The following is a 13,904-nucleotide window of genomic DNA, read 5'->3' as shown; positions in this document are numbered from 1 at the left end:
GTCGATCACATAGAAAACTCCGATTCAAACCGATACCGCGCTGAATGCAAAAAGGTGCTCTTATATATACTTACCAAGTGTAATAAGAATGAAAGACATTTCCATAAAGTTATATTGTACGAACCAGCTATTAAATCATAGTTTGGAGAAATGAGAAAGGCACAATTGCACCTCTAGGTGGATTAAAACAGGTTTTTATTCTTCTCTTTATTTGCTCTGAGGTGCATTACATCCCTGCCGGTCTCACGAACACTAATGCAGTTTCTTGGTGAAAACATTCCCATTTGCTTTTGTCATCTTGTTTATTATTTTCCACCAGCTAGTGATATTTTATTTGTGTCATGTGACTTGTACGTACATGAACCGTCTATATAATGTCTTATGTCAAACGATATTTTCCCAAATGGTTTTATGTCAAGCAGGGTAATCTTGTTCAGAAGACGGGACAATTTTTAAAGTGTTATTTCATTTTCTAAAAGAGTTTTCCTTCCCTTTTTGAGTTTAATTTTTTGTTTTCGCGCTTATCCTCAGCTACTCATTGCAACTAAAACGCTTTTACTCAAAAATGAGTAAAATTTGTTTGATAGTTCAATATGATGTCTGATCGAAGTAGATCATCTCCATCCGACATCGGTACCACATCATTCCGACTACTCTCACCTACTTTTACTCATTTTTGACAAGGTACGGTTTTTGTCAGAAACGCGTCAAATCTACTCATTTGTGACAAAACCGTACCTTGTCAAAATAAGTAAAAGTAGGTGAGGTTATTAGGAATTATGTAGTACCGATGTCGGAGAGAGATGACCTACTTCGACCAGACATTACATTAAACTTTCAAACAAATTTTACTCATTTTTGAGTAAAAGCATTTTAGTTGCAATGAGTAGCTGAGGATAAGCGTGTTGATACACTTGAAGTTACGCAATGTTTATTTATGTGGTTTTTGTTTGAGGCGAAACTGAGTCAGTTCCTAACCCCAACTGCTGTCAAAATGTATGAACTGACAGCGGTTGGGGTTAGAACCTGACTCAGTTTTAGGTTCAAGTTTTAGGATCAAAGTTTCTCATTTGATCGTATTTATATGACGGCCATATCAATGAAGACGTTCCTGGTTGATGGTCCCGGTTACAAAGCAAATGTTGCCAGAAAATTCATACAGAGCTTCATGGTACTTTTTGCTTAAAGTCTATTTTTATGAACTGTTACCAATTTAAAAAGAAGTATTTGTTAATAGCCAAAAGGTGTTTGGATTGGAGAAATTCAAACCGCTCCGATGTCACAAACAGGCTGGGAGTGTCATTGGAGTTCTTTATGAAATATCCAGTTTGGTAGGCTCTCTGTATCTGTGGCTTGAAAGGAGGAATGTTTTGAATCTATTTCCCGTCATATGAATACGACAAATGAAACGCATCAAATAAGAAGGTTTGATCCGAGTAGCTATCTCAAAAATCGGTAAATAAACATTGCTTAACTTCAAAAATGTATCAAAAATTTAACTCAAAAGGATAACTAATGTTTAAAATAAGGGTATTTATTGTAATATATTCATATTACAAACAATCAGTACAAACAGAGCAGCATAAGACTTGAAGAATTGTCTCAACTTTTGAGCAAAATTCTGATCGGTATAAAGTCTTTGGCACATCATCGTCTGACATCGGACATTATATGGTAGATGGCCAATTGACATAACAGTCGTGTAGTATAAGCACAAATTAACAGGCATAACACTATGATGAATTCATTATCCGTCAATATGGCCAAAACACTAGCTCCACCATTTATCCATGGTTCGACCACTCATTTTCAATTTAGTTAACCATCAGGCACAGAAACATTTTTTTAGCAGTGGGTTTTCCCCCGTACACTTGCGCATATATCAGTTGCGCCATAATCGCAAATGCGAACACATTTCCAACAAAAAATATATTCAAAATAACCGCTAACGTTGGCGAAGAATTTTTGTCGCGTATTATGTCTGTTAGTCTGTGGTACCATTTGATATAGGCACTGATAACTGACATACAAGTAAAGTTTTCAACTTGTGTAAGAAATACAACTATCGCTTTGAAATGACAACAGCAAGTAGCAACTTGCCACTGGCTGGCGCTTCGATAGGCCAGCAATCGCTATACGGGACTTGTGTGCAAACTTGGTTACAATGGTGACACACGCATGCGAACCTGTATGCGATGGTGATTTTCAACGTATTTTCATTTAAATGTTTACACAGATTTTTCGGGAAAGTTTGTTCTAGCTTATATGTCTGTTCTCTGTGATATAGGGTATGAAAATACTTTCGAATTTTGCAATAAATTACCAAAAGGGAAAATTGGACTAAACCGTTTTGCGCTTTAAGGGCATCTTAAATTAAGTTTTGCTTTTTTGTGTTTCGGTTTCATCTCGTCAGTAACTAGCACCATCTGGGTGTCTCGTTAGACGATGTATCTAAACTAGTACCCAAATAACTTCGAATTTATTTAGAGCCCCATATACTGCAAGCCGTTTGGACATTCACAGTATCAATTCAGTTCGGTCATTCTAGAAACAAGACTTTGAAGAAACCCTGCCAGTGTGGCTGAAAAAGGATGTTAGTCAAGTTGGTCGGCATCACTGAATCGGTTCCCGTCTCGACAAGTTTCGATATTAACAACAGTAGTAGACGTAGCAACAGTTGCTAATGAGGAAAAATGACGAACGAACAACATGAACGCGGAAAAAAATCGGAATAACATTATCCAGAAAAATTTCACCGTAAGTGATCTCTACGCCAGAGTGACTGAGAACTAAATGGTATCAGGAGAAATTCCGCCACCAGGAAGCTCTCAGCTATTAGAGAAATAGGAACAAGTGTCGCAAGAAGGATACGAAAACCCAGCGAAAATTCTTGTGAAGGGATGTAAGTCGCTATGCTCGGCATCTCTGGAACAGCATCAATGGGGAAAAAACTCGAACGATTGACACAAAATAACAAGAGCAAGAGCACAATTCCTCCTGAAGTATTACCTAACGGTGGCTTCGGAAAGATAAGGATTGAGAAGAACAAGAGGTTTGGGTTTAGTCAGTAGGCTTACTACAAACCACAACTGTAGGAATCCGACACTTCCCGATAACAGACATTGTCCCAATTTGTTGAGCCAAGACTCAGCCCTCCCGGCCCCGGAAAAAAATCATCAAAGTTAGAGCGTTTATATAAGGAATGAAATAAATCAAACCCCTCCCTTGAAAATTTTCACGGGCCTGGTTTGAATAAAGCGGGTAGACGAAAAGATCACAAGTTTGCATGCAAGAGTTATTTGGCATATCAATTCAAAGTACTGCTCATGATCGAAACCAGAAGAAGAAACCAATCCCTACGTTCAAGTAAACCGGTTATACGAGTGAATAACAGGTTTACTTACGAGGGGCCGCCGCTTTCGACTACACATCTTCAGTAGCTTTACACCGTATCAGTTCCTTGAATGGGGTAATGTACACAGTTTTGGCTTCACCACAATAAAATGAATGAAACCATTAGCTTTTCTCGAGAATGAAGCATTCCTGGGAATGGCTTTCAGAGGAATGGGGCATTCTGGATAATGGCTTTTTAGGGAATGATACATCCTGGGGGGATGGAATTCTGGGAAATGGCTTCCTGGGGAATAGTATACAATCCTCAAACTAATGTTCAAGTAGATTCAAATTAATGATGTGAACCGGAAATAGTGTTATAGTGTAGAGGTTTTAGTAGACAACTTTATTGGTTTCACGAAGTTGATATTATATTTCTAGCTTTGAAAATTTACCAACCTAAGCTTACCCAATAATAATTGTTTCACGGCAAATCAGTAACCCGCTATCGGCAAACTTACACAAGACAACTCAATCATAACTGCGTCTACTCCAATCATTTCGTTACCTATTACCTTTGCGGGCATTGTTTGAATCTCAGAACAAGGCGTGTGATTGAGCCTAGAGCAAGATAAATCAGGCGGGATAAAATCAATTTGAGCTATCAATACTCAATTAACCTTGGTTGTATTTTCCATTGATTTAATAGCAAGCAGTGGCTACCGCTATTGTAATTGGTACGAAGCGCAGCCCAGAAGAGGTGGCGCAAAAATCAGGAGTTACTTTCGTTATAGCTACTGATTTGCCCCGGTGTTCTTGGTATTTGCCGTTCAGCTGAAATAGAGTATGTAATTTAATTCGGTATCCACGACTTTGGAAATAATAAAGTTTACTGAAATCGCAAACTCGCACGCGGTTAGGTTTAATCTGGTTCGAAACAATATTCGGACTTAGGCAAACCGAAACTACAAGTAGGTAGATTATATTTATTGTGAACACCAATTGTAAACTGATAAACTCTATTGCACAGCGCGGCTATAGAAGTGCAGAGAAAAACACTAATTTAAATAATAATAGTAGATGCCTGTTGTAGTGAAGTGCTAACCGTGGAGCTACACTCGTTGGTGCTGCAATAATATTGTATAGCAGGAATCGTTGGCGTTTATATTATCGGCTGAAGGCAAAAACCGAACTACCGCCCGGTGCAGAAAGATCGAGTGTTACAGAGTTTCACTATTGAATGAACCACAATCCAGCTGATGGTGGAGAGAGAGAAGGGAATTCAAACCGAGCCCGACAGAGATAACGATTTATAAATATTTATAAAGATTGACTTGACCTATATACGTGTGTGCAGAGTGCATCTTGCGGCGGGTTGCCTTTCCTGATCAGATCCTATTCATTGATAATGTGCGGCTACCGGTCTTTCAGTGAGCGGCAAAGAAAAGCGTCATAAAGTAAAGAATCACGTGTCAATCGCCCACGTAGCAATTCAATTCGCATCAAAGATTGATGGTTTGATTAGAAAGTAATCAACAAATTAGGCTTATGATTCAACTTTGAAAAAAAAAACAATCTAATGAAGGACGAAACGAAACAAAATTTTGTCGATCGCTGGAAAGCGCCTGACGGTTACGTATAAATTTACTGCTGCCTATTACGCTAATAACCTACAGCCAGGAAGGCGATTGAATATCTTGCAGTATGCTAACAGCGTCGTGACGGCCCATATTACGGCAGATCTCGATCAGATTGCAGACGGCATTCAAATCCCGGTTTCGGCACTCCCACAGGTCCAGAATCTGGTCGGTGGGTGAGGGTTTCGTAGCGAAATAGGCCAGATAGCGATCCACATTCAGATGAGCCGCCAGCATGCGCCAATCGTTGCCCTTCTGTGTGGGGGGATCTAAACATTTGCATAGTTTCTTCTTCACCAGTTTCGTTAGGCGGAATTTGTCGGTGTTGATCACGTTGTTTTCGCCGTTTGCGGAATTTGAACCCACACTACAGATGGTCATCGTTTCGAAGGAACTTGACGAGTGCTGGCAGTTGCTGCCATCTTTCGAGAGGGGGGTAAAGGACGAAATGCTCAAGCAGGACGGAGCCACGTTGAATCCGCTGTTTTCCTGAATCGCTTGAACATCGATTTTGAAATCACACTTGTCGTGCTCCGTCCGACTAAGCGTGAAGCTACAGTGCAACGTCGAGTTACTGTTGTTCCACACGTGCGAAAACGGGATTACCTGCCGATCGCCGTACGGCTTCGACTTCCATCCGCCCACGCATCTAATATCTATACACAGATCTTGACTATTGTCCGAGAAAAAGAGCACCGTACTTTTTCCAAGTACGACACCCCCAATTTCCTGTTCACAGTATCTACACCGTTCCTCAGCTCCCGGATTATCCTCCACAATATAGATTCGTATACTGACGTCCGAGAACTCCGGTACGGTTGAAGGTCCACAGATGAACATTCGCAGTTTTTTACAGGCTACTCGCTCCTGGATATCATTTGCCGATTCTCCTACCAGCACATACTTGCCGAAAGCCTCCGTTAGGATGTACGCGTACCGCTTATCGATCTGCACGAAGGCAGGCGTGTTTATGTTCTCCTTGCCAAGGGTAACCACTTCGCTCCACCGAGTTGCACTGTCCGGCGAGTGATACAGCGAGAACTGCCAGTTGGATAAGTTCTCCGCACAGTGAGGCACCTTCAGCACGATCGATTTGTGTATCTTGGTATCCGGTGGAGCACAGCACACCACCGGACTAAGGCAAGTGATTCGGGATCCCTGGCTCTGGATTGAAAACTTGTCGTCTTTCACGATCGAAAGTACTATGTTTTGCTTCTGATGCTTCGAGACGGCTCCTTCGGGTACCAGCAGGGCAACCGAGTAGGTGTTGAGTCGCATTAGAGCCCCGGCCAGGGTCAGTGTCATCTGGGTGCAATCGGTGGTGCGGAACGTGGCTGCTGCTGGTTGATCGACTGTCGTCGCCGAGAGTGTTGAGTTGGCTACCACCGCGTGGTCGTAGTTGGATTCGCCGGCTGGAAAGAAAGATGATGAACGTGGAGTTAGGGGAATGTTCGGTTAATTTTTCTATAACAGTTTATAAATATTAAATTAATGAAAGATCTTGGGGATTTTTTTTCTGTAATCAGAAAAAAACTGATAAGGGTTGTGTACAGGACATGGCCACGCTGACATGTCTGCAATATAATTCGCGAATTTTTCAAACTTCAGCAAACTAAAAACGACTACTTCACCGATAAATTATACAGGGTATTTGGTTCATGATTAAGAACCTCTCGAGGGGTGATTGACTGTCATACTTAGAGAAAAAATCGTTCTACGCGTACCATCAAATCTCAACCGTTACAGAGTTATTGAACTTTTTGTGTAAAAAACTTATTTATCCTAAAATACCTCTAACTCAAAAAGTAAACTTTGTATTTTAAAACTGCTAGTTCCATTGAAAAGCTGAGAAAATTTCCTATTCAATGGTGTTCTCATATCTTTCAGTTAATTAGTTTTAATTATCTTTAGTTGCAAAGTAGTTAAAAGTTGGTGTTTTTGGTGAGGTTTTTCTTATTTTTCTCAAAATAATGAATTATGATTATAGCAATATCTATTATCTAATAGTTAGGTTTTAGAACGATTCATAATTTGTTCTTCAACGCCATATTCCTATCTTTTCTCGTTTCTTTGTAATTTCATTGCTAAACTTTTCCTGTAGTCGACTTGCAAGCGCTTAAAAGACTCTAATCTAAAAATATGTTTTATATTCTTATTTTCAAGGCTTCATTGGAAAGCTGAGAAAATTTCTTTTCGATGTATGTACAAATATCTTTTAGTTAAGTGTACTAAATGACTTTTTACTAGTTAAATAACTCAAAATTAGCGTTTTTTGGAGAGTTTTGTGATTATTCCAATTATTAATCAAATAAATTTATCGTTACTATTGTTCAATACTTTTCCGTTCTAAGTTTATAACTGATTCGCTCTAGAATACCTGTCCGTCTTTCAATTTCATTGCTTTCGTTTCTATTAGTCTCAAATTTGCCGAAAATAGCCAACAAAATCGATACAGTATTGTTCATTTGGTTCCGCTTAACATTCTCTATAACTTGTTATTTGACACTTTATCCCTATCGCTTTTCATTTCGCTGCAATTTAATAATTAACACAGCATGATCTCAACACAAATGTAGTGGGTTCGAAATCATTGTTTTTGCATATGAAACGAGGTGATAAAAATGATTTTGCTTCGAAACTAAAAGAAATAATTGAATGAAGTCAAAGAAAAAGTTGTAGAACTTGCTGAGATGCAGTTATTGCATGATAATAATGGAGATGTTTATTATTAACTATTTTAAGAAAATAACGAAAATGCTAATAAGAACGCTAACTTTAAACTAATTTACTTCTAAAAGAATACTAACTTCACTTAACTGAAAGGTATTAATACATTTTTCTCTGCACAATTTTCCTGTCTTTCGAATAAAAATAACAAACGGTCCGATAAGTGCCATACTTTTTCAATAAGAGCTAGTATTCGTGGAAATGAGATAAAAATATCCAAGTTCAATAACCCAAACACATGAAAACAAGAAAAGATAGGTGTATCATGTCAAAGAACAAATTATGCAGCTCTTCAAGCCTAACAATCTGAATTATTAAAATGGTGATGTTAACTATTAAGATTTTCGCGAAATGAACATAAAATCGACCAAAAATGTTAAATTTTAAATTAATTACTGTGAAAAGGTAACTTAACCTCATTAGCTAAAACATGTGAGGACATCATTCCATGGAAAATTTTCTCACCTATCCAATGGATCTAAAAGATTTCAAATACAATAACTTAGTAACGGTTGAGATTTGATGGTATGTGTAGAACGATTTTTTTCTCCAAATATATCAGTCAATCATCACTCGAGAGATTCTTAACCATGAACCAAACATCCTGTATGTGAACTCAGAATACTCAAGTTGGTTTTTTAATGTTGTGCGCTTGTGAACTATAGACTGATCTCAGTACTGGACACCATAAAGTATTCAGTAAAACATACTACGTCATATTATAGCTTACTCTGCTGCCCCCATATGTTACAATTACTATATACTCTTCTTCTTGAAACATAATTTAATGATGACCTTTTAAAAGCAACAAAATTCTAAAACCAAGTATCACGTCATGTTCTCTGCTTTTAAGCTAATCGACTATTTCAATTAATTAATTATCTCTTGGCATTAATCGATTACATTACAATTTTGTGAAAAATAATCTATTTGCTATTAATGGATTAATTTAAAAACCTGTTTTAATCCACCTAGAGGTGCAATTGTGCCTTTCTCATTTCTCCAAACTATGATTTAATAGCTGGTTCGTACAATATAACTTTATGGAAATGTCTTTCATTCTTATTACACTTGGTAAGTATATATAAGAGCACCTTTTTGCATTCATCGCGGTATCGGTTTGAATCGGAGTTTTCTATGTGATCGACCTCCACAACCCGTAACTCCGGTGCTGGAAGTCGGATGGAGATGGAATTTAATATCAGTTTCTGGGGACGCAACACCTTTCATTTGAGACTAAGTTGAGCAAATCTAGTCATTTTCGAGAAACCAATATAACCGTTATTCTGACTTTGGATGCTTCCGGATCCGTCGATGGTGGCCAGTGTGGCCAAAGAGACTTTGAATGACTGTTGGGGACCTAGATCTACAAATTCAACAGTTGTGTTTACATTTTGAAAAAAATTCCACCACATTCATCACCGAATTCGTTAGAATCGGGATTTGCTGCGTGATCGTACGTATCACCCTGTAATTCAGGAACCAGAACTCGGATCCACACAAAATTCAACAGCAGCTGATGGACCTTTCATTTAAAATTAAGTTTGTCAAAATCGGTTCAGAAAATTCCGAGAAACCGATTTGGAAAAATCAACAAATTTTGTTTTGTAACCATACTCTTCAACTCGTAATTCGGAACAAGATGTCGGTTGAAAATGAAATTCAATAGCAACCTATGGGAATATTATACCTTTCATTTGAATCTTAGTTTGTAAAAATCGGTTCAGCCATCTCCGAGTAACCGATGTGGACATTTTGTTAACAAATCCGCACATACACACACATACATACACACATACACATACACACATACATACATACACACATACATACACACAGATATTTTGCGATCTCGGCGAACTGAGTCGAATGTTATATGAGACTCGGCCCTCCGGGCCTCGGTTAGAAAGTCGGTTTTTGGAGCAATTGCATAACCTTTCTATATAAGAAAGGCAAAAGAATAATATTTAATTAGCTTAATAAGCATGAGTTCAATGTTATCTTCATGTGATTATAATTTGCAAAGGTTGGTGGAATGCGTTTGAACGTGTAGGGAATGGGGGTTTAGTAGAGTGGGTGTGGAGGATGCGTCAGAAATCCTTCATCTTATTTCGGTATACGGGGTGGATGAAGGAAATCTGGGCGTGAGGGTGATCCAAGAAGAGGGGAGTGATGAAGGAGGGAGGTGTAAGGGTAAGGTGGGGAAAGGGGGGAAGGGGCGGCTACGCAATACTCAACTGCATATTTTGCCTTCCATTTGAGACTTGGTTTGAGAAAATCGGTTCAGTCATCACCGATGAACCGATGTGACTTTAATTGTGGAATATGCCCGGAATTCCGGACTTCCGGAATCGTCGATAGTGGACAATATATTCAAAGAATGTTTGATTGGCAATCAGTGATCTAGATCTACGATTAGAAGTAATTTGGTGACCATTTCAATAGTTTTTAGCCTCTGAGGTATTACGATTGTGCCGATTTATATGGGAAATTCCAGTGTATCCTTACTAACACCCCTGTAACTCCGGAAGCAAGAGTCAGAACCGAATGAAATTCAGCAGCAGTCAATGGCATTACTGTATCTTTTATTTGAAATTAAGTTCGTATAAATCGGTAGAGAATTCGTTGTGGAATGGGTGTGATATTAGCTTAGGAACTTGGCGGGTTCCCCGAGGGCGTCATGAACCGTCATAGGTGGCCAATGTGGTCAAAGCTGCTTTGATTGATCATTAGTGATCCAGACCCACAATATAGAGTAATGTTACATCAATTTTAATATGTTTTACATCATTTGAACATTATGGTGGTACCAGTTTATATGGGAATTTGCTGTGTGACCGCACTCTTCAACCCGTAACTCCGGAACCGGAAGTCGGATCAACTAAAAATTCAATAGCAGCTTATGGGAGCGTTATACCTTTCAGATGAAATTAAGTTTGTGAAAATCGGTTCAGCCATCTCTGAGAAAATTGTGTGAGTTTAAATGACACACACACACATACACACACACACACACACACATACACACACACATACATACACACACACAGACATTTGCCGATCTCGACGAACTGAATCGAATGGTGTATGATACTCGGCCCTCCGGGCCTCGGTTAAAAAGTCGATTTTTACAGTGATTGCATAGCCTTTCTTTATATGAGAAAGGCAAAAATGGTATTTTGCTGATCCATCCAGCAAAAATAGACTATTCAAAAAATTAAATTCAACGCGAGTAGCTCCATATTGATGACTGTGATTAGGAAGCTCGCCACACTCGCCAAAGGAAATATTCATTTCTTCCACGAAATATTAAATTTAATTTTCCATTCTTAATCAATTAATGGCTATACAAATTAAATTATTTAATTAATTACACTGTAATTACTGTGCAAATCTGAAAATTTAGCAATTTTAGTATTAAACCAGATCCACTTTTAAACAAAATCAAAGTGCGTGTTCTGCAGCGTTTTATTTTATATGGTTGTTTCAATATGAAAGTGGAACTTGTTTATTTGTTGTATCTTCACCAAAGACCCCTCGGCCCCAATGGTGGTTGCTTAAACTAATTACGTTTCAGGATAGGAAATATTTTAGCTTTTATTGAAATCCTCGTCAGGTTGAAGTCAAAAGATTCCGCCACACTGTTAAAAAACGCTGAAGTGCGGAAACAGTGCTCCGGTGGCAGTGGCGTAGTAGCGGGGGGGGTTTTGGGGACGAAACCCCCCCCGAAATATTTTGGAGAAATTTGAAAAAATTGAATATGTTAAACAAAAATATGCCTAATATTTTAAATGAAATTCTCAAAGTTTCATTTGCAAAAGTTATCTTGTAAAAAAATTTCCTTGTGGTGAAAATTGGCTGCAGACTCGACACCTACCTGTCGGCACGTTGTGGAGGCTAGCTCAACCGCCGAGGACTATAACGAGTAGATCATGGCGAAGCGAGGAGCTAGGAACTTAATGGTTCACGAAACGGATATCGGTACCGAGAGAAATTTCGCCACATTCTGTAGTCCTTGACTTACGGCGAACATGGACTGGAGAGTGTGAGGGAAGTGTCCCCATAGAGGCCACCAGGCGATTCGCTACCGCATCGGTCAATGGAACCCTGCTGCAGCACGAAGAAGGACGGGCGGCAAGCTAAAGTCGAAGACGAAAGCCTTTAACGAAAACCTCTTTGTTGAGTTACTTCGGCGAACAACGGAATCGATTGTGACGGCTTGTGACGTTACAATGTCACGAAAACTAGGGCCATGTAGTAGACGGTGTGCAGCTTACTGGTTAAATGAGTAACTCAGTATGCTATACGCTGCTTGTCGTAGATCCAGAAGGCGGGCTCAGAGCGCAAGATCGGAGAGTGAGAGAGGAGCGCAAGCGACGTATCTAGAAGGTAGGGACTCTTTAAAACAGGAGATCAAGCTTAGCAAGCCAATTGCCATAAGTAGCTGTGCTGAGAAATAAACGCCAGTCCCTGGGGGACGCGTACTGAGTCGTCATGACGAAGATGAGGGTCCGTCGACACCAGCTGAAATATGCCCGGGTAAGCTAAAGATAATCGTTGAGGGTCTCTTCCCGAATCACGATTCAACTACCTGGTCACCGACACCGTACGGCGAAGAAGAAGGAGGTAACACAGTCGAGTGGCAAGTGACTAACGACGAGCTCAAAGACGCGTCGATGTGACTAAAATCAAAGAAAACCCCTGGTCCGGATGGAATACCAACAGCGGCGCTGAAAGCTGCGATCCTGGCATATCCGGACATGTTCAGACATGCTGAAGTCTTTAGACGATAGTAATCCCCGAAATGAGGAAGGTGCAGAAACTGATGTTGCTGCCAAAGTCAGGGAAGTCACCGGGCCATCCAGCCTCGAATAGACCAATGCCGCAGCGTGGCATAAAAGAATGAGCCAGATCCTGAAGAGCTACTTCCAGAGTAGAGCACTGCTGTACCAGACGAACAAAAGGGCAGAAGGCAATGCGAGTCGCAGCGGGCGTTACTCAGGGCTCCATTCTCTGTCAAACACTTTGGAATGGGATGTAAGATGCACTGATAACATAAATTCGTGAATATAATAAATCATGCAATGCACGAATTCATTCGTCGTTTTCTGCAACGAAGTATTTTCGTGCATTGTAAATAGTAAGTTTCGTTCATTTTATGAACAAGAAAGGCCGTATGGTGAGCGAAAGCTTTCGTAAATTTTACACATTTAATGTACACTGCACGAATGATATCGTTGATAACAATATTATTTTTCGTGAATGAAATGAAATGTTTTGGTTATTTTAATAAACGTTTGTGTATATTACGAACGATTTCGTTGGTCGCACGAAATCTTTTCGTTTATCTTAGAAAAGTTTTCGTATTTATTGGCCTCTTATTGTTTTCAGTCGATCTTTTAAGATCGATGTTTTTTTTATTTAAAAAATCTATCTGGCCAATACGATTTTATTGTGATTCGAAGAAATGGCCGCTTGATGAACGAAATTTTCGTTTATTTTAATAAACGTTTATGTATATTACAAACGAATTTGTTGGTCGCATTTTATCTTTTAGGATCGATGTTTGACAACACCGATATCGCTCTGGCAGAGAAAAACTCAAAATTATTCATACAAAATCAATGAGCAGTTCGCGACGGCTCAACTGATTCTGTACTGCTCCAGATTCTGAATCAACTGGAAGCGAAAGAGGTTCTGGAAATCTTCCTGCAACCGGCGGACACGACTACGACTACTAAATAGTCAGACAACAACAATTATCTGACGAATAGCAACAATGGCTCCATATTGCTCTTTTGACGTGGACGGTTTGACGAATGGTGCTCGTAAATTTTATAAAGATATTCGTATATAACAGCGAACGACTCGTTTGCTGAATGAAGCTGTTTCGTAATAAACTAACGAAAGTCATTTCGTGGTTTTCACGAAAAACTCGTAATAAAAAACAAAAGTGTTTCGATAGAACTACGAACGATTCATCATATGTACGAAAAATTCGTATATTTTATGAAAGTTGTTTATACGAAATTAATTCCGAGAGATTTACGAATATGTTCTATCAGTGTGGGGTCTTAACACTGCGGCTGCCCAGGAAAGTGAAAATTGTTGGTTTTGTGGACGATGTGTCAATAATGGTGAGACACTTGAAGAAATGGAGGTATCGGTGACGGAGACAATAGAAGCGATCGAGAGCTGGATGAACGG

At 39.3% G+C, this 13,904-nt stretch overlaps 1 protein-coding gene across 1 annotated transcript in view; it reads right to left on the bottom strand.

Annotated features, from left to right (window-relative positions):
* Positions 1-740: 740 nt before the first annotated feature.
* LOC131680735 (netrin receptor unc-5-like) overlaps positions 741-13,904 on the bottom strand; it is a 1,096,742-nt gene continuing 1,083,578 nt past the window's right edge. Inside the window, exon 13 of the mRNA XM_058961442.1 lies at positions 741-6,382. Within this exon, the coding sequence (XP_058817425.1) occupies positions 5,004-6,382 (1,379 nt within the window). The 3' untranslated portion in view covers positions 741-5,003. The remainder of the gene's footprint in view (positions 6,383-13,904) is intronic.

The sequence above is a fragment of the Topomyia yanbarensis genome, chromosome 2, assembly GCF_030247195.1.
Source record: "Topomyia yanbarensis strain Yona2022 chromosome 2, ASM3024719v1, whole genome shotgun sequence".
In the NCBI taxonomy this organism is placed as follows: domain Eukaryota; kingdom Metazoa; phylum Arthropoda; class Insecta; order Diptera; family Culicidae; genus Topomyia; species Topomyia yanbarensis.
Note: the sequence above shows the minus strand (reverse complement) of the source record. Positions and strands in the feature narration are given on the sequence as shown.